Source organism: Callospermophilus lateralis, chromosome 5 (genome assembly GCF_048772815.1).
Source record: "Callospermophilus lateralis isolate mCalLat2 chromosome 5, mCalLat2.hap1, whole genome shotgun sequence".
Taxonomy (NCBI): Eukaryota; Metazoa; Chordata; class Mammalia; order Rodentia; family Sciuridae; genus Callospermophilus; species Callospermophilus lateralis.
The window spans coordinates 83,350,633-83,372,504 of NC_135309.1; the positions used below are offsets into that span (position 1 = coordinate 83,350,633).

The 21,872-nt window shown below is 34.1% G+C and overlaps 1 protein-coding gene across 1 annotated transcript in view; it reads left to right on the forward strand.

Moving 5' to 3' along the window:
* The window catches only part of LOC143400457 (uncharacterized), a 127,758-nt gene that overhangs the window by 40,450 nt on the left and 65,436 nt on the right, over window positions 1-21,872 (forward strand). Inside the window, exons 4-6 of the mRNA XM_077109535.1 lie at window positions 1,298-1,465; window positions 7,443-7,544; window positions 18,146-18,256. Coding sequence (XP_076965650.1) covers window positions 1,298-1,465; window positions 7,443-7,544; window positions 18,146-18,256 — 381 coding nt within the window. The remainder of the gene's footprint in view (window positions 1-1,297; window positions 1,466-7,442; window positions 7,545-18,145; window positions 18,257-21,872) is intronic.

The window sequence follows — 21,872 nt, forward strand, 5'->3', positions numbered from 1 at the left end:
AAAGAGAAAAAGAGGAAGAGGATTGGCCAGAAGGGATGAGGGGACAGGAAAAGGAAAGAACGGTGAAGTGAATCTGATCAAATTTATATATACACACACACACACACACACACACACACACACACACTACAGTGAATTTCACCTTTTTTTTAAGAGAGAGAGAGAGAGAGAGAGAAAGAATTTTAATATTTATTTTTTAGTTTTCGGCGGACACAACATCTTTGTTTGTATGTGGTGCTGAGGATTGAACCCAGGCCACATGCATGCCAGGCGAGCGTGCTACCGCTTGAGCCACATCCCCAGCCCTGACTTTCACCTTTATGTATATCCATAATGCACTAATTTTTAAAACTATATAAATAGGACAAATCAGTAGAGTAGAGAAAAGGGAACAGAAGGAGGAAGGAAGGAAGGAAAAAGGAGGTACTGGAGACTAAAATTGGAGCAAATTATATTATGCTCCATTAAATTATGTCAAAATGAAGTCAATATTATGTATATCTACATGAAATAATTTTTAAAAAGTACCAAAAAAAAAACCAACAACAACAAATACCCCCACAAAAGTAAATAAAGTTGTGTTAAGTCACAGAAAAAAGAAAGTGCATGGGAGGCAATATAGAACACCCTCTCATTTCTGTAAATGGTGCAGCCCTCCACACTATCCAAGTCACTCCTACACAGGAGAGAGAAGAAAGAGAGCCCTAAACTGCTGTGGAAAACAGTGAGATGGAACTTTCTATGCTTCCTTTTATGCTTTTCTCTTCATGTAAGAACAGAGTGACTTTGCTAAGAATTGACATTTTGCAGTGCCTTCTTCAAGCACAGAGATAGTAAGAGTAGAGATTTTTTAAAATTTACACTTAATAATCCTTTTCCTTATGCTTGATACTTTGAAAAGAACTTTCAAATAGACTCCAAGATTATTTAAAGGGACTCCAAGATAATTCCAAGTCTTGAGGGTTTTCATCTTCACCTCTAATTATTAATATACATTATATAACAAATCTTCTTCCATACTTTTCCTTGAAACAATAATTCATAGTGCTAGCTCTAAGGCACAGACTCCCATGCCTTAAGTCCTGAAGCAATACTTGTTTTGATTTATGGTATTTTTGTCTATATAAATTCTTCCCAAGAGAACTGTCCAGGAAATTTACCTACCTATTTTCAAGGATAACACTCTTTATTAATATAGACTTTTTTTCTGTGTATTCACTTTCTCATCCTGATCCTCAGTGTGTTGGACCTTCTTTCTCACCGGAGTATAATTGATGTTATCTTTTCTGTTCCTCAGTCACCTCAGAAGACGGTCGTTCTTTGGATTTTGGCTTTCGAGTGGATACTGAAGAAAAAGGTTTCTACACAGAGAATTTTCATTCAGCAGCGTGGGTTTTCCGAGGCGACGATGGGAATCCTGAAGACAGTCCTAGATGTCTTAGTAAAAAACCACGACCAGTAGCTGGTAAGGAATCTACAATCATAGCAAGATGGGTGAGCCTTATAGAACCTGTAGCTGGACTCCAGGTAAATCTCTGCAGTCACCAAACTGGAAAACTGAGGGGAGAGTTTGGTGAACAAAAGAATGTATCATACACAACACATTTCTTAATATTGGGTTTTCTAAAACTGTCTTAAAAGCTTATTCAAACAGGAACGTAATTCTACAATTGGAATAAAGATCAATACACTCAGAATAAAGAGTTTATTTTTATCCTTGCTTAAAAAGTACTTATTAATTTAAAAATATATACTAAAAAGTATAAAGAAGTGATAAATTGTCACTTCTTATTTCAACTCCTCTAGATAACTGTTTTATTGTTTCTACATTTTTTATTATACATTCTTGTGGCCCTGTTCTTAAAAATACATGAAATACACATCTGATACTATCATGTATTTACTTTTATTTTGAAACATATCTTACAGCCTGCTTTTTACATTTGATAATGAGTATTTAATAATTATACCTTTAATTGATAATGTAAGCATTTTAATTTTTTGAAGACTTCATTAATATTAATGTTCCATGATATTTTGAGATAAATTTTAGTAAATTAAAAATTAATAACTGTGTATATTTCTCTGTTGCAATAATAGCTTGTGATTTAAAAAAAAAAAACAAACAAACTTACACCTGAATTACAATTTTCAATATTCAGGGTACAGATCTTCTGTGAGTTTCTATTTTGTTGTTACAAATAACCTTGATGAATAAACAACTGAACAAAAGCAAAGATCCAGGCAAAAAAGAATATTTTAAATTAATTTTACAATAACATATTTAATAAACATCATGCCTACTATGGTCAAGGCCCTGGGAGGAGTTGTCAAAGATACATAGAGAGAAATGACAAGTTTGAGAGTATGACAAATTCTACAAAATGGCACATACTTCATTCAGTACAGGCATCATCATGTGCTCAGTTTCTTCTTACCTCCAATTATACAGAAAAGATGGAATCCATGGACATATGTATATATTATGTATAATGTTATTTGTCTTACCTGTAGAGTAAAATAGAGCCTTTCTTGGTTTTCTTCTTATAAATACTATGAAATTTAACAATGGAGAGTTTTAATGAGGAAAAGTTGTATATCTAAATGAGTTCTCATATACATGCCTAAGAGAATACAAGGTTTGTCATTTGCATATTTAGAATATTTACTTACATTCATATCAAATCATAAACAATTTATGCTTAGCCACTCACTGAAAAGTAAACATGAGACTCTAAATCCAAAAGTATTCAGAGTGGAGTTTGTGAAAATCAAAAGAGGGGTTGAGGCATAAAGTTGCAGTTAAGTGAGATGAATGGATTGCACATCTAAAAATTTGAGAGGGGAAATCTAATGTTAAGTGTTCTTACCTGAATAAAATAAGATTATTAAAAATTAAATAAATCAGAACACAATAATAACCAAAGATGGATGATGGGGATCTAAGAGTATCCTTAAAAAAACAGTAAATTTTCTATATCTTTTATTTGAGTTGAATATAGGAAAGATCACTAACTGAAGGTCAGATCTTCAGGTCAGGACCTCTATTTGTTTGTTCATTGGTATAGCCCAAGGTCCCAGAACAGTACCTGCTTCATCATGGGAAACCAATGTGCATTTGTAAAATAAATAATTAAAAGTACTATAAGTACAATACAATAAGTACTATTGAATAACTATCACCTATGTGATCTTGGAAAAAATATTATCCTTCTGCCTATCTCAGCATTATAAAAATATAAAATAAAGTTATATATGTGAAAATTATAATGGGCTCTTTCTATTTATTTTAGCTATTTCCATCTCCCCCTTTAATTTCTTTTAATTTTATGATAAGTATAGTTCAATGACAACTATAAATATATATGTATTCACATACATGTTTATGTATATACATATACATTTATATGTAAAAGTATACATAATTTATATTGTATTGCAAATTCAGTAAATTATCAAATATTTATGAAATTTTGTTTGTGGCAGAAACCAAAGAACATAAAGAGGAGGAAGATATAACTCCTACCCTCATAGTATTTTAGCTAAAACCTGATGTATAATGCATATAAAAAGTACAATTATTGTAATTTCTACTATTGTTCGTATCTATCAAAGAATAACATTTTACTTAATTTGGTATCATTTGCTTTGGTAAAAGAAAACAAATAGGACTGATTTTTTTGTGTGAGCATATAAATATATTGGTACACATGCATATATGCATACATATATATGTATATATGTGTCTCTGTGTATGTACAAAAATATATTTAAATTTTGCAAGTGAGCTCATGATACAATTTATTGGACTGAACCTCAGTTCAAGAATATCCTTGTTATCTTTTCTAATTATTACTAATACTTCAAGTGTTACATGTATCAGAGGCCTATGTTCATAACTATGTGGTACCAAGAGACCAATAAAAGAAGATGGAAATTAAGAAAAATGAGTTGAGGGCAAATAGATAATTTTTGAACTGAAAATATCCTCATTAACCAGATAAAATTTTAAGCATATTACAATGTTAATTTATATCTACCAGAATGAATTTCATGAAATAAAATTTATAATTTAAAAATAAATAATCCTATCCTGAATTTCCTGAAAGAATTCTTTTGAGTTGAATAAATAGACAAAGACCATATCACTATGTGAAAATTTTAGGGTGTGTTTAGTATACCAGTTTTGCTATATTTGTGGAAATATTTGCCCTTTGTTTGAATTTTTACATCTAGCAATATGATTCTAAGGAGGTATTATCTGGGGGGATAAATTATTGATGATGTGACAAAGAGTCTCTGAAACAACAATAATATTCATGTGTGGCTTTTCTGCAGTTTTGCAGTACTTGTAGATTTTCTACTAGACAGTGACAAGGGAAACCAGGACTATTCATTTTAAAATATGAGAAAATTGTCTTCCGAATGGGAGGGGAACATGTTACAAAACATTTTGATTGTCTCTTCTCCCACAGGAGAGCTCTACAGTTCACCATTTCAAGATTTTATTGAATTGTTTATTTTTTCATACACATTGTTGACATTCAATTTGCCTGATTGAAAAACTGAAAAGAAAGAAACACAACCTTGAAAACAATAGCTAGCTTAACAGTCTCATGCCATACGAAAGTAAAATAACAAACATAATTTTATTTGAATCAACACAGTAAAAATACTCCATTAAACAAATATCTGTTGGGTAATCAATCTTTCAAAAGCACAAGATAGTATCAAGAGAGTAACCCAGAGGAAGCAAGAAGTCTTGACAAGTAGAGATATTAGAAATGATTTCTACAGGGGTCAGAAATAGGATTTCTGATTTTCTTTTTGACTTGATTAGCTACCAACCTGTTGCAGATTGTTGAAATATTAATTCCTAAGTCCTTGAATTTCCCAGTTCTGTTTCATAAATTATAGCAAGATCCAGTAAGTGGCAGTCCAAACAGTCTTACCAAAGAGAATTGTGTTAACAAGTAATGGAGATTTCCCTAGAAGCATCCAACAGAGCAGAGCCCAGAATTTTAGAGCTGGAATGCATTATTATCTTCTCAGCAACTTTGGTAGGCTTTTCCTGATTACAGTAAAACAAAACAACAACAACAACAAAAATGCATTTTCTTCATACATTTTGTGAAAACTAACCTTCCTTCAGGAATTCACATGAAAAGACTCTATCCTTCCTGTCTTTGAATGTTTGCCTATTTTGGCCGCCAATATCTGGCATAAACTCCATGAGAAAATCACCACTTGTCTGTCCTCTCCACTACATTCTAGTACATAGGGAAACATCAGAAATATAGTAGGTGCTCAGTAAGTACTTATTAATGAATGACTTCTGCTATCAAACTGTGATGAATCTGGAAGAACAGATGCATGTTTCCTTGTTTTTATCAGATACTTATGTTATCTCTCTGACCAAGGAAGTGGTCATATCTGAGCATGCATGGACAAATTGCATAACCTTTTACTATATTTGTTATTTCTCATAGGAAACTTAATTTGAAAAATATTGATTTACCTCATAATATCTGAGAGAAAATTGAATAAGTTAAATGGCAAATCATCTTATAAACTGTGCCAAGAAATATAAATTCATAATACTAATATTTCTCCCAATGTCAATGCTTACCTAAGTCTACCTGCCAGAGATGGTAAGAAATAGATTCCACACCAATTGGGAGACTGAACTAAGGGCCTTCCCACTCTAAATAAAATTGTTGTCCATCACTTTAAATTATCAAGAATTCTTTTGGCCTCTTAAATGCTCTTAGTTCTGGCCATATTTCAGCTACCTTTTGACATTCTGTAATAGTCTTTGAATACAGACCTAAAAAAGAGGCTACTCTGCACATTTCTTTCTGAGAAATGAAAAGTGACAAATAAAAACATTTTTAAAAATTGTCATAAGGCAGCAAACTGTATTATCCTTAAATTCTAATATTTCCTATTTTTTTATGAAAGGAGACTCGTGAATTTTAGTTTAAATTTTAAGGTGTTAGGTTACCCTGACCTTATTAATAAATCACCATTCTTATTTCACAATGAATTACCTGACTTTTCCCCAGGACCCCAAAATAGACCTATTATTAATACTTCACTTTTGTAGCTCAGAGATTTATCATTATACTTTATTATTATTTACTTTCAGTTATTTTTAGTTATTCATTGACGTAGAAAAAAATTGATATATATCAATCTAATTGTTCAAGGAAGATTAATGCTCTCAGTATTATTTTAGTACTTCTCTCTGGTGGACTTGACCATAAATAAAACAGAATACACATTATTTTGAAGTCTTTTGTTATATTTCTTTATTGGAGACCATTGTTAGCATTTAAAAATGAATCATCTGCAATTACACAAGACCTTCAGGTATCTTATTTCGTGTACTCTGAGATGATTCAGGTATATATATTTTTTTTCCTAAATAAGAAATGAATTAATTGTATCATTAAAAGATTAAAATGCCTATCATGTTCACATCTCCCACTATGGAAACTTTCCTTCCACAAAAGGAAGAGACAGTCTTGTGGCAGCATGTTTTCGGTCTTGGAATCATGCCAGATCCTTGCCTTTGAAAATTAACAACACAGAAGAATTCTGATCAGAAAGGATTTTTACCTGTGAGATTCCCTCCTACTAGAATTCAAAGGTGGAAAATGCTCTTGGTAGTGAACACAGAAGTTAAAATGTTTCAAGGTGGAGAAAACTCAAGAGGGCCCATGAATGGGCTGAAGTTATGAATAAGTCAAACTTATCACAAGCAGAAGCTGAGGAAGAAACATACGCACATCTATACCTATATACACAGAAAAGAGGGTATGAAGCCAGCAGGGAGAAGAACAAACAGAAGGAAAAGCAGATGAAGAGGTTGCTGGACTAGAGTAAAAAGCCATGGGCTCTGAGTGAAGTTCTTTGGACTCTCCACCTTTAATGAAGCACAAGCTTGGAGTTTCTCGTAGAAAGACCCAATTATTCCTATATTCTTCTGAAAAGCTCAGCTTTTTTTTGGATTCTCCTAAGACTTAAATCTATGGGTGAAGATTCTGTTTTCTTATCTCCATATATAACCTTACACTAAATATCTTATTTACAGATTTAGGTGACTTGGATCTTTAAGGCTCAGGTGCTTTGCAGATAGCTGTCACACAGTGGTTAACAGGGAAGGCGTGAGCATTGTATTGCTCTACCCCTTCCTCACTGGGTGACTCAGGCAATTGTTTAACCTCTCCGTACCTCAGTTTCCTCTTCCCCCAAAATAAGAATAATAGGCTGTTGTATAAATTAAAGTAGATACTACTTATTTAGTATTGGTTAGAACATTTTTATTAGGTCTGGCATGTAATAAACAACAATAAATATTAGCTACTTTAATAACAATATAGTTAATTTATAATATCTAAAAATTAACTCAAAGCAATGCCCCTTTGCTTTCTTTTTAGTTCGTGAGCGAACGGTGAGACTGTTCAAGGGAACTGGAGATTATCCTTGGGGATTCCGAATTCAGTTCTCCAAACCAATCATGGTAACTGAAGTGGATACCAGTAAGTGGTCTCGTAATAAAAAGCTTTAATTCATTTCAGAACAACTATCTCAACCCTAGCAAAATACATAAAATAGCCTTCAATATCATAGTCATGTAAAGTCCACATACACAGTAAAAGCAACTTCAAAATCTCAGTTTACCAAAACTTCATGATTGAGAACTGTTCATATCTTGATTGCATATTTCAAAAGACATGTATTCCTGATGGAATGTACCTTTCTGATTGACAGAGAGCATTAGTTAGTCTTCCTACCAAAGAGCCCTTCTTGTTTCTATGGAAATAGGACTCAATTCTGGAGATAAGAAGAATATTGACCATACATCTCTTGTCAGTATTTTATAGTTTCTGGGAGGAATTCTAGTACTCCTAAGTTATTTTCTCTATAGCTTCCCAAGTGTCCAGATTTTTTAATTTGCATATTAAGAATTAGTAAATAATGTTAAATTAGATTTTTCTACTTCCTGATTTGTAATTTGATAATAACCTGAGATGGATGATTTGAAAAAAAAAAAAAAGCAGATCCCAAACAATATCATTGGTAGAAGCATAAAATAAAGGTCCCCAGACTCAGCCTGGTGCATTAGGGGAGAAGCAATGAGATTATCACAGAGGGAAACTCAGGGCCTCTAGAGAGTTTCTGAATTCCTTTATTATCAATTGTTTGTTTATCTATCTCCCCATCTGAACTCTGAGTTTTTGACCCCAAGGTCAAAAACTGCATTTCACCTATCATTTTATCCTCAATATCTGGCGAAGCATCCAAAGGACAACAGAAGGGTGCTCCAATAACACTTGTTGAGTAACTGTGAGAGCCCTGGATACCAGAAGGCTGGAACAGCATGGAGGAAGGGAGACCAATACTTCAGGAAGACCCACCCTTCCTGCTTTGGCCACACACCCTAATCCCATTTCCGGCCTCATTATCACTAGAGTCCCATTTCATTTCTGTCTGTCAGACTTAGAGTTCTTCTGTTGTAGACTCTGTAGTTCTGTTGGAAACTGCCCTTCTTCTGTTGTAAAGAAGTGAATGACTATTCAGCTCTGGTAAAAGTGACAGGGGTGACAGGTGCATCAGAGTAAATTGTTACCTCCCAGCCCATCACACAGGCATAGCTGAGCAGGAAACAATGTTCAGACCACCACCATTTTTTTTTTTATATTAATGGAATTTTTAACCAACTCTCAGAGTATGAGAGCAGAGTAAGGAAATATTTAGTGCCCAAATAGAATGTAAGATCTTTTGGGCCCGGTAAGGAAATTGAAGTTCATCCTGAGGAAAGTTCTTGCAGGTTATCACTCATCCCTCATGATCAATAGCACACATTCTATGAAATGTAGAGTTTAGTCTCCTATAAGACTGAGAGGAATATCTAAATACTAAGTAACCTGAACACCTATTTTAGATTCATTGATGTTACAAAAGAGAGACATTTACTTATTTATAATATCAAAGTATCGATCAGTTAATTTCACTTTAAGTGTAAAAGCCATGTTATGTCACAGAGGAAAAGAACTCATGTTCTTTTTATTAGGTCTGGCATGTAATAAACAACAATAAGTATTAGCTACTTTAATAATAATATAGTTAATTTATAATACCTAAAAATTGTAGGTATTTTAAATTAGAGGTGCCTATCTTGAGCAGTATATTTGAGAGCATACATGCTCTTCCTGGTAATGCATGTTTAACACAACTTGAAACTTGATGTTTTCACATCCATTTAGCAGATGAATAGATTAAGGGTCAAAGTTGTTAAATGCTAAATGGCCTGCCTAAGGCTTTATAGTTATGGCCAAGGCAACACCAGCATTCGGGTCTCAGAATTTCTACCTCCTGAACTATGATTTATTTCACTATGTTTTATTTCAGTCAGGACTCTTTGGGAACTTATAGAACATTGGACTGTACATGGTTTAAACAATAAAGGGGAAGGATGGGCTCACAGAAACTGAAGGCTCTGAGCTGGTGCTGGGATTTGATTTGCTTCAGTAGCTCAATAATTTCATCAAAGGCATGACTTCTTTCATTCCCTTCCTTAGTATTGCATGCTTCCTGTTGAATACAAAACAATCTCCACAGTTATAGCCTTTTTCCATCACAAATCATAGGGTCAAAAAGAGAGAGAGGACAGTTTTCCAGCTTTAGATACCCTTATGTTGCATCACCCCCAGGGTCCACTGTGAGCTGGTTTACATAGGCCAACTGCAAAGGGGAATGAGATTGTTTTCACTGACTTACTAGAAAGCCAGGGCTTACTCTGGACCTGAAGGCAGAGAAATACTCCTTTACCTTCCACAAGCTTCTACATGATGGAAAACAGAAGGAGGTAAGGTTGTGAGGTCTAAAGAAACCCTCTAACCTCCCAGCATCAAGCCATATTAAGACAGTGGCACCCTGCACCCAAGGAGACACAAACAAGCAGCACACACACACCAAGTATCACTTAGTTAATGCAAAAGAGGGATTTTTGCCTCTTCTTGATGTAATAGTACTTGACATCTCATCCCTTTCTCTAAAAATCTGATTTTACTTATCAAAAGAACTGCCTTTGAAATTTTCATGACTTGATTCAGGCCAAATTTATTCTTGACTACTGAAAATGTTAAATACATTAAATATCACAAAAACTCTTCTTAGCTAATGGTTTAGCTAACTACACATTACCTCTGATATTTAATTGTTTATGGAATGAACAGCATTCAGTTGGTATATTAAATAAAACAATTTTTTCTCAACACTCTCTCTAATCAATTACCTTACAAATCTGTTTTTTCCTTTCTAGGTGAGTTTCGAGATGATCTCTAATTTTTTTTTTTTTTTTTGTCTTTCTTAGATAATAAAGACGCCACCTCTTTATTTCATCATTAAAAGTCTAGACTAACGTAATAATCTGAAACTACAAGTCAGTCTAGTATAATCATCAAAATGCCAGAATTTGTGATATATACAAATACATATATATATATGTATATATATATCACAAATTCTGACATTTTATATAATATATATATATATATATATATATATATATATATATATATATATATATAATCTGTAGGTATATATATATCAGAATTCTTATCCATTCTAAATTTTTTTTCTTCCCCTCAGTTTGAACCTTCTCAGCTTTGCAAGCATGGTTATATTCTCTACAATTTCCTATCTCTACTTCCTGTTTATCAGAAATCCTACATCTACACCTCCAAATGGAATGGAATTTGTACCTTTTTCTGCCTCCTTCACCTATCAAAATCCAGTCCTTTCTGTTGTGTGCTTGATCCCCTTTGTTCTCACTTTGTCATGGCTTACTAAATATTAGTAAATTAGGAACAGATAAAAACCTTTTCAACGTAACAAAGGAAGTTCATTTTTCTCAGTTCCTGTCCTCTGATAATAGACTGAAAATGAATGTGCAAGAGGTTAAAGGAAATCCCTGTGCCTGGCAAAGGTGGGCAGAAGAGCCTCAGAGCACAGTGCAGGTCTATCTGGCACCTGAGAGAAGAAAAAAAGCAGGACTAGGCAGAAAGAGCCTCAAACTAGTTCTGAGAAATTCTGAGACAGGCTAATAGGGAGCCCCAGAGCAGGGACTATTAAAGGAATCCTGCTTTGGAAAGCAACTGCTTGACTCTAGCACCCCCTCCAAATTCAGTCACTACCTGGAATCAGCCTGGAAAAAGCATGGTCTCATGTGAGAGATCATGGGTCCAAATGAGTGGCAGTCAAAGGTTCTTGGTTCCAGTCCTTGCAACAGGTAGATTTGGACAGTGTTAACATAAGACTGCCACAAAGGGTGCAGGAGACTAAGCCTTGGTGAGGAATAAAAGGAAACTGATAGGAATAATTGTAATAAAGGTAAAAATCACTACTTCTAAAATGAAATGCTATAGAAAGAAATCAAAGGATAACAAAATTAACAGCAGGGAAAAACGCATTCATCCGTTTTAAATCTTAGTATTTAAAGATGTCAGTTCTTCCCCAGATTATCAGTACGTATAATCATATTCAGAATTCTAGTAGTTATTGTTGTTTTCAGATTTATTTATTCATTTATTTTTGGTAAGAAGTTCTCAATTAGATTCTAAAATATTTACAGGAAAACAAAGGGCTAAGTTACTAAAATGAATTTTTTTTTTAATACAGGGGAAAAGCCATCTATTTCATAATTAGATGTTAAAATACAAATGCAGGGATATATTCTTATTCTAATGTGAGTGGATTTCAATTAAAGTTAAGTCAATTAATCAAATTATGTACGTGTGTGTGCATGTGTGCGTATGTGTGTGTGTGTGTGTGTGTGTGTGTGTGTGTGTGTATGCTATTTAGCCAATTATTTCTTTACTGATTAGGGAAGGGAGAGAGTCTTTCTCATGGCAGTGAGATTTGGGGTGGAAAGGTGAAATACAAACAAGTGAGGAAACAGAGCTGAAGAAGAGCTTGGCAGCAGGGCTCAGACGACAAAACACCAAAATTGCAAATGCTGTTGAGGTCAATTTGACTTGGCTCCTTAGTGTCCTTTATATGAGCAAGAACACAAAACAATTGTGTGCTTTGTTATTTCTGTTTCACAGATAAAAAGACAGGCAATATTTTAGCATTGAGGGCTTCAGATTTCTTACTATATTTTTGATAGAAATCTGGCTTTAACAAAAATCAATGTTTATTCATGAGAAATATATTAAGTGATGTTTCACACATTTCCACTCTACTTTGTCTTTCCCTTCTCCCCTTGCTCTCCCTTGTCTTGTTTTCTCTTTCCTCTCCTCTTTCCCATTTCCCTCCTCTCTTTTCCTTTTTCTCCCTCTGACTTCACCAGTTTAGTCTTCAACAGAAAAAAAAGGAATTTGTAAAGGAATATAAAAATTATTACCTCTTATAAACCAAAGTGGTCTGACTTCATAAATTCAGTAGATTTTTTCAAAACATCCCCAATTTTTATATACCTGTTGTGCCTGCCCTTCTAGATAAAATAAGTTAATGTAGTTTAATAAGATTTTATGACTTATGTAATTTCTGAGTCCTTTTTAACTGTTCAAATGTGAGACAAATTAAAATGTTTGTATTGCAAATGGCTTTTTATTTAGGAGGCCCCAAGGTTTTGGTAATAGGAAAAGCTGAGACATCTTTACTGTACCAGAAACGGTGCAATACATAGTTAAGCTAGGATTTTATTCATCATAAGAAAGTGCTGCCCTGGCAGGGATTCATGTAGCTGCTGAGTCTAGTTCTCTTTTTAAAAATGTATTCCTCAATGCTGAAGAGCACCCTCTGAAATCCATTGTCTAGTCAAATCTACTAAATGAGGGGTTGAGGGACTTTAAAATTACACATATTTTCAGCCCTTCTGAGAATCTTATTCATACCACAAAACATTGTTCTGGATGCAGTAGAGAGGCTTAATTACACACTGAAGATAAAAAGATAAAGCGATGAGACCTGTAGGTGGGATGGAAATGATTATCCATAAGTATAGAGAGACTGAGCTTGCTTGGAGCTTACATAACTAATTGCCTACACCCGGCTGGCATTTGCATGAACATTTTCTATGAAAGCCTAAATGCTTGTGAGATCTGTTGGCATAAACAAAAGAAACAGATGTTTCAACTTTGATACCAAGCAAACTTGAAAAGAAAACTATAAATTTAAGGAAAGGCAAACTATAGAGGACATTTTGAACAAGGCCCATCTTTTGGGAAGCTCTAGCATTTAAAATGCTACTGTTATAGAACAATTTTTAAATGAAATCTACAAGCTCCTTTTTTAATTATAAGGTTTTCAGATTCTGCATTATATGTAAATATGCATGAAAATATGGAGTAGCTCAGCATTCATTTCTCCATAATAATAAACACGGAACTGTGCAGTCAAGTATCCTATTAGAGGGAAATGTAAATTTAGAAAATCATGGTCTTGTTTTCCACCAGCAACATAGACTGAATTCTTCCACCCACCCCCAAGATCAGCCTCAAGTGGTGGAAACATCTGTGTGGTATATATCACAAGGCTACCTTGAAATATCTCCCCCAAGAAGTCCTAATGCCTCAAACTCCCACCATAATTAGTAGATAAAGGAAAACTTATAAGTTGTATTGCATGATATTGGAACACAATCAGTACCCTTGATAACTAAACTTAAAAGCAATTATATAAACTACCCAGAAGAGTTACACTCCATAAATAATTCCTCTACAAACAAGAATTATTTTCACTCTCATAACTTAATGATACAAAGATAGCATAATTTTCAAATGAGCAGGGGATTTGAATAGACATTTCTCTGAAGAAGATGTATAAATAACCAATTAGCAAGTGAACAGTGTTCACCATCTGTAGCCGTAAGGGAACCACAAATCAAAACCACAGATATACCACTTCACACTCACTAGGAGGGCTGTAATAAAAAAAAAGTTAGATAATAAACATTGACAAGAATGTAGAGAAATCCAAAACACGCATGCAATACTGGTGGGAATATGAAATTGTGTAGTCACTTTGGTAAACAGTCTTGACTGTTCCTCAAAATGTTAGATATGGAGTTCCCACTTAGGGCAGTTCCACTTATGGTATAAATTCACAAAAAATGAAACCAGATGTTCACAAATTTTAAATTTGTCTCCAAATTTACATAGCTGTTTTTAAATGTGAATAACGCAAATGCCCAGCAATTGAAGAGTGGATTAAAAATATGCCATATTCTAACAATGAATATTGTTTGTCAGCTAAAGGAATATATGACAGTTTATAACACAAATGAATCTTGAAAACATTAGGCTGAGTGAATAGAGCCAAACAAAAAAGACAATTTGTTTTATGATTCATTTTATAAGAAATGGCATAGTCAAAGTAGACAAATCCAGAGAAGCAGAAAGCAGATTAGTGGTTGCCTTAGGATGGGAGGTTGGTGGAGATGGGGGGCAGTGGATAGAAAGTAACCATTATTGACTAGTTTCTTTCCATAGTGAAAAAAAAAATGTGCTAAAATTAGATTGTGGTGAGGGTTGCACCATTCCATCAATTACTAAAAACAATTGAATTGTTCAGTTTACACGGATCAAGTAGATTATATGTGAATTAAGGGTGCTTTAAAAAAAAAAGGATTATTTTCATATTAGTAAACTCTTTAAGTAAAAAAAAAATTATTTAAAATCAAATTTTACTTAGTAATGACAACCTATTACTGGACCCCTACATTTATTTTAGTGGTTTATAACTTTATCTAATCAATCATTTAACCTATTGATTGGCAAAAATACGCAAATGTTTTCCTTCTACTTCCATAATCCTTAAAGTTCTTTATCATTTACTTTCCCATTTCCGGATATTATCACCTTTCCTCTGTTATTACTTTTTTTATCATTTACTTTCCCATTTCCGGATATTATCACCTTTCCTCTGTTATTACTTTTTTTACTTCTTGGACATAAAAGGATTAAAAATGCTGTGGTTACTCTTTTCTTTTTGGTACTAAGAATTGAATTTAGGGGCACTCAGTCACTGAGCCACATCCCCAGCCCCTTTTTATTTTTTTCTTTTGATACAGGGTCTTGTTAAGTTGCTTAAGGCCTTGATTAAGATGCTGAGGTTGGTTTGAACTCACAATCATCCTGTCTAGGCCTCCTGGGCCACTGGGATTACAGGAGTGCAACCACACCCAAGAACTGTGGTTACTCTTATGGCGCCATGATAGGATTGTTGATATTCTTTTCAACCCTAAAATTCTCCACTGTCTTCATTGACTTTTTATTATTGAGTCCATACTAAGATATATCTATTTCTTATATTCTCTTTGCCCCCTCTTTTCTCCTCTCTCTAAAGTTAATTATTCTTCAAAATTTTGTCTTCAAAGCTCTGATTTATCTTCTTACATTTGTCCCATTGGTTAAGAAACATGAATTTATTTCTCAGGCCTATCTTATCTTCTAGGTTTGAAACATATTTTTCAATAACTCAAATGAATATTTTCAATTTTATCTTCCAAGTTTATCTCAGTGTGTCTAAAAACACACATATTCAACCAACACTTAAAAATCTCCTGCTTGGTGTCAGAGACTATACTAAACAGGGTAAATATCAAAATAATTAGAAATTTTACTTGTCCATAATGTGTTTACAGTCCATTAAAATTAGATAGACAGGTACACAAATGAATGAATAAAATGTTTCAGCTCCCATGACAGATTTTTATACCTCATTTCCAATTCTCATTTCTGGAGTCATATTTCAGGTTTGTATATTTTAGTAATAATGTTCATACTGATCTGCTTAATGTAATCTCTCCCTACCCTAAATTAAGCTCTTATAAACAACTGCCTATTTATGTTCTGCTCACAATCTTTAATGGTTCTCTATTGTTGAAGGATCAAGTATAAATTCTAGATCTTCACCATCAAGAAGACCCTTCATGTTTTGGTCATCTTTTCTGCCTTGTCCCCTCTGTCTCCCCACAGCCTCTCTCCAGCAAATCTGAGTCACTTACTTTTTGACATGTCTTAAAAAGTTGTTGCCATAAGTTTGTTCAGAATACTTTTAATTTCTTGCTTTTCATATTGTTTAAAATTATGTTAGCTTTGGAAGAAAAATATATTTATGACTTAAGACCAAAAACTAAAAAAGTAAAAAAGAAAAAAAAAAAAAAAGGTTGTTAGTCCTTTGTGGTTGTTACTCCACAAAGGTGTTACTCCATTGTGGATGTTTTTGGTTGGAGAATAGTTTTATACCAAATAATGTTTTGTGATACCTAAGTTTCTTTTTCTTATGAGTTTGTCATCCCTAATGGCATTGAAGTCATTGGCATCTGGCAGGCAGTAGAAAAAGAATATGAAGGGTTGGCTCTTGGGATGATGTCATGGGCCAAGTCTGGAAGTGGCACCTTTGCTTTGGTTTACAGTCCAATAGCTAGAATTCATATATATTGCATGCCCAACAGCAAAGGAATGCATGAGTCAAAAGACAAGAGGAATTGTATTTGTGAACATCTAGCACTCTGCCACTTCATCTTCCCTATGATTCCCCACTAAAAAGAATCTATTTATTAATCAGTCAGACCAAATTCTAATTCTTCTGAAAAGCATTTTGTAACTATCCCAAATTGGAGTGAAAATGTCCTTTCCGAAGTTTTACATTATCTATAGCCTTTGTTTTATTTTTTTATATTTGTCACTCACTATATTACAAATATATATATATATATATATATATATATATATACATTTTATTGAGCATGTCTTTTCTTTTGCAATGCAATTTAAAATTCCTTACAGGTAGGAATTATGACATACACTTTTGGCATCACTCAATCATTCATTCAACATGTATTGATTGGAAGACTATAATATATAGGTCTTAATATTTAGTACCATCAGGAATACAAAAATTAATAAGGAATTGTCTCTGGACCTATGTTGTCATTTTGGAATTTAGTTCAGAAAGCATTGCCATGAGTAACTGCTTTTGAGTTCTTTTAGACTAAGGAGGAATATATTGAAATGGTCACCCATACCATGAGACTTTAATTAGATACAAGCATGATATTATGTAAATGAACAAAATATCAAATACTATGCTTTACCTACCCTCCTGTATTGGTGAGCCACTGTTTATCAAGCAGAAAAGGCCTTTCCTACTATTATGAACAGATTTAGACAGACCATGGCCATTACTGGAAATAGTCTTTCTTGTTACCCACACCAGTAGAGCCATGCTTTAAGATTAAAATCTTTGAGATGTATAACATTCTGCATAATAAAATTTTGACATTGCTGCATAGTACTCTGCATATCCATGAACAGGACATATGCACCAAGAACTGAGATCTAAGAAAGAGGAAACAAATGTAAAATGAAGCACAAAGGAAAAAAACAGATGTAAGAATTTTGGCCAAATATATGGAAGAACTTATTAAAAATTAATTAACCTTGAAATGGCTTATTACATCTTTTTTTATCCACAGAAAATGTTAGGTATGTTGCAGTAAATGCAAATGCTACAATCCAAGGGACAAAATAAATACCTTCTAGAAACGTCCTCCCTGTTTCACACCCTGTGTCCTAAGGCTTGAACTATTTTTGTTTCCTTTCTGTAATTGCTCAGGGAGGAGCCTATTCGATGAAAGTAAAAGCAGCTCTATTTCTTTTTTTTTTTCCTGACCACTCCAAGATCTGTTTTTGCACAACTTTGTAAGTATTTCAATTACTGGTTCCCTCAACAATCCTGCAGAGAAGTTCTGCCCCTGCCCCCATCCTCCTTTTATAGATGAAGATATTGAGGTTAAGTGATTTTCTCAGGGTTACAAAGAGACCTAGCAGCAATGGAGGAATGAGAACTAGCAGTTCAACCTTCTGGTGGATGAATAGATTGCGTTTCTGAGCAGCTTTGCTATTATATTGCAAAGAGGCCACTCAGACAACTGGCTGAATGTGGGAGTCCAGGAAATGAAAGGCAGGCGGCAAGGAGAGCATTTTCCTTCTTATTAATGACATAGGCAATTGTCTAAAGTTGGAAATAAAGGTCCTTTAGAGAAAGCCTTTTTTAAAGAGTACAAACAGCAGGACCCTCAAGTGGGAACTTTCCTTCAATGAGACCATTGTCTGTCTGCTTACAGACAGTGCTGCTGAGGAAGCTGGGCTCCTGATCGGAGATGTGGTGCTGTCTGTCAATGGTACTGAGGTCACCAGTGTCGAGCATGCAGAAGCTGTGCACCTTGCAAGGAAAGGTAGGTGGGCCAGTTACAGAGGAGCAGAGAGCTGCAATGCACAGCTGAAATGTGTGGAGAGGGACAACTGCACAAAGGAGACAAATGCACTTCTCTCCCAAGTTGCCTCTTTAAAACTTTGTCATCAACATAATTTTTCATAAGAATTAAAGCACATGTCTAACTGATGTACTTTTAGTATTGATGGTCAGTCGCAAAGTAAAACCAGAAAAATGGCAGTAAGAGGAACACTCTTTATTACCAATATATTTCTTTAAATTCCTTGCACACAAACACAAAAAGAAATTCTCATTACAAGGATTCACTTATTATTTCCTTTCTTCCTACTTACTTCCCTTGTTCCCTTCCTTTCTTCCTTTTCTTTTTTTTTTTTTTCTTTTTATCAGTATGTAGAGTTAAGAGCCTCAGGCTTTTAGTGTAAAAAAAAAAAAAAAGAGCAAAAGAAGAAAAAGAAATCAGTCAATCAACCAATCAATCAATTTGTGGTCTAAAGCTTCTGGAGATTCTGCAAGGGCCACCTGAGGCTTTCCTTTAAAACAATTCTAACAAAGATGAAAAAGACCACAAGAACAGTGCTAATGCATGCCACATACCCTTGCATCCCCTCACATTGAACTTTGTGAAAAGGTTAATATTGTCATCCTTTCTGCAAAACAACTTACTTTTTTGGATCATGTTAGGAATCCTTATCTCCCTGCAGACCTAAAAATACACAGCTGGAAAGTGTTGTGTTCTACCATGGGACTATTTGGTATGGTATTCATTCCTGGTTCCCTAAATGATGTATAAGTACTTCCGTGTCACTGAAGTATATTATCAGACAATAAGATATTTAAAATGTGTGCACTTAGTAGAGGACACACTTCTCAAGCAGTAAGTGTCACTTGCCTTTCTCATGCTTAGGGGTTAGCAACAGCAAGAGGCTTCTCTAGACTAGCACAAGAAAATCATTAACAAGTGCTGTGTCCTGAGGAGTGTTCTGAACTTTTTTTGAGACAGAATTTGGCTTGGTGTTTTTCTGTTCTGTAGTACTGGTACTGGGTCTACCAGGAATCCAAGAACATTGTCAGTTAAGCTTATGTAGCAACTACATGTAAGTCCTCCAAAAACATTTATGGTTTATGGAGAACAGCTGAGAAGTCAAAGTAATATTATCATGATTATAATAATGAATTGATAGTATCCCATACAAGAGAATTTTACCCCTTGCTTCTGGACTTAGTTGTTCCTAGGTTTTTTCTCAGAGATAATTGCTTTATATAATATTTTTTTAGTTAAATAAACCATTGCTAATATTTTTACTCTTAATATCTCTATTTTCCCCCAAGAAGTTTAATATTCTTTATAATTCTGAACCATTTCACCTCATTATATCAGTTAATGGGAGGCAGAAAATATCTCTACAACTTGAATGGAGGGGTTTCTGGGTTCTGACAAGGTGATGAACAACCGTTGGTAGTGGGAGAAAGGCCAAATTCACCACCCTGGCCTGTGCTGCCCCTGGGAGCTATTTGGTAAGATGGATTTATCTGCTGTTATAACCTGCAATAAACCATTCCTTGTTTGCCACACTGCTGCTCTCCAATGAGGACCGTGGACCTGTGTCTTTTCCAATCCTCAAACCCAACATTCTAGATCTGAGATGCTCTATTAAAGACAGAAAGAGACTGGGGATAGCGGGAGATCATTTCACACCAATGTTTTTGTGAGAGAGGTGGAAATTACAACTAATAGTAAAAGAGAGCTAAGCATCTCCTATAAGAAATAGGTTAAGCAAATGCTTATTACTTTCTTTTTCCTCCATGTGGCCCTGGGTGACAAATTCTCCATTCCAACACCACTTAAAGCCATAAAAATGGCAGCATCTATTGGAAGTAGTCAGTGAGATGAGCCTAGCTGGTTTGGGGAGTTGATTATTCCTCACTCAGATATAATCTGCACATTCCTAGAGTTAATTGATTATAGCAAAGGTTTTAGTTGAGAAACACTGGAGTCTATGGCAGAAGAACAAGGAGATCCCCTGAGATTCAGAATCATCTGGTAATGAAGTAAATGACACAAATTCAGTAGCTGGGACAAGACACCAACCTGAGAAGCTTATAGCCCTGAGGAATACCTTGTTACCACCACCATTTACTCACCAGGGGGGATACCAACTATGGCCTGGAATTTAAACCATCTGCCTGTACACATTTTCTTGGATTTTTTAAACAATTCCAGAGCAATAGGAGATGTCTAGTAAAAATAATAAGATATCTGAGAAACACAATTACAATAAAAGAATGATAACATACAAAAAAATCTATAGCAAGCAAAGCAAAATAAATGAACACATCTGATAAAACAAGCATTTAAAATAAGATCAATAAATATAAAAAATGGTGAAGGAGGACATTCATAGAATATTATGTATGAAGCAGAAAAGCAAATGTAAAGAAGAAGCAATTGTCAGTATTAGATATGAAGAAGGCAGTTGTTGAAATTATGGGTGTAGTAGGTGAATTGAGTAATGAGAAATATAGTAGAAAGATTTTTAAGTCATCCAAAGTACTTAGTGTAAACACTCTTAAAGGAAGTATCAGAAGAGTTCAAAAAATGAAAAAAAAAAGGAAATACATAAGAACAGTTAAGAAATACAGATAATATAAAAACATGATAGTGTTTCAATCAAGAGTGCTTGAAGGAAAAACTCAAATACATGAAATGAAAAATATTTTTAAGAAAAGTAAAAGACTTCTCCAGAATTAATGAAAGAGAGGATTGAGAAAATGCTTACAGATTACTCAATAGATAGTGATAAAACCCTCAAAATTGCATATTGAAGTGAAATTTAATATATCAAAGAAAAAGATAAAAATTTTAACTTTTAGGAGATAAAAAATCATATTATCACTAAAGGAACTGAAATTTGATTGGCATTGAACTTTTAAACAGCAACACCAGATGCTAGGATATGATGGAGTAATATTTTCATAGTGTTACAGGAAATTAGCAGTATGACTCAAATGTAATAGTCAACTAAACTATTACTTAAATGTAAGTGCACAATAAACACATATGTTGGAATTCATATCTTTAGAAAAAATTGTTTAAAATATCCCCACATGAAACTGTATGAAGAAGAAATATAAATCCAGAATGCTTTTATGCTAATCATGGGAAATAGAAGTGAAGAAATAACTCAAAGTTTCCCATTGTCCATAATAGCCTCCAGCCAGGACAAAACAATTTTATTTAACTCAGAATTTATTAATCTCAAAAAGTGATTAAAATATCCAAATATGAAGTAAGCATCAATAATAGATAATGTAAGCAGGATGACAGACTAAGCAGTGCCAGACTATTCTTTCTTGCACAAACATACCAATTTAGCAACTATTCGCAGACGAATTCCCATTTTGAGAAATCTGGATATTAGGTAAAAGTTGCCTTATCCCAGAAAAAATAAATCAGCCTCACTAAAGCTAGAAGGAAGATTTGTGACATTCTCTCACCTGAATTCTTACACCCACTACTGCACCATATGATCAGGAAAAGAACCCCTAGCTACCACCTTCTCTAAGAAGAGGGGAGGGGTTGGTATGCACATCAAACACTCCAACTTTCCCAGTGGAGT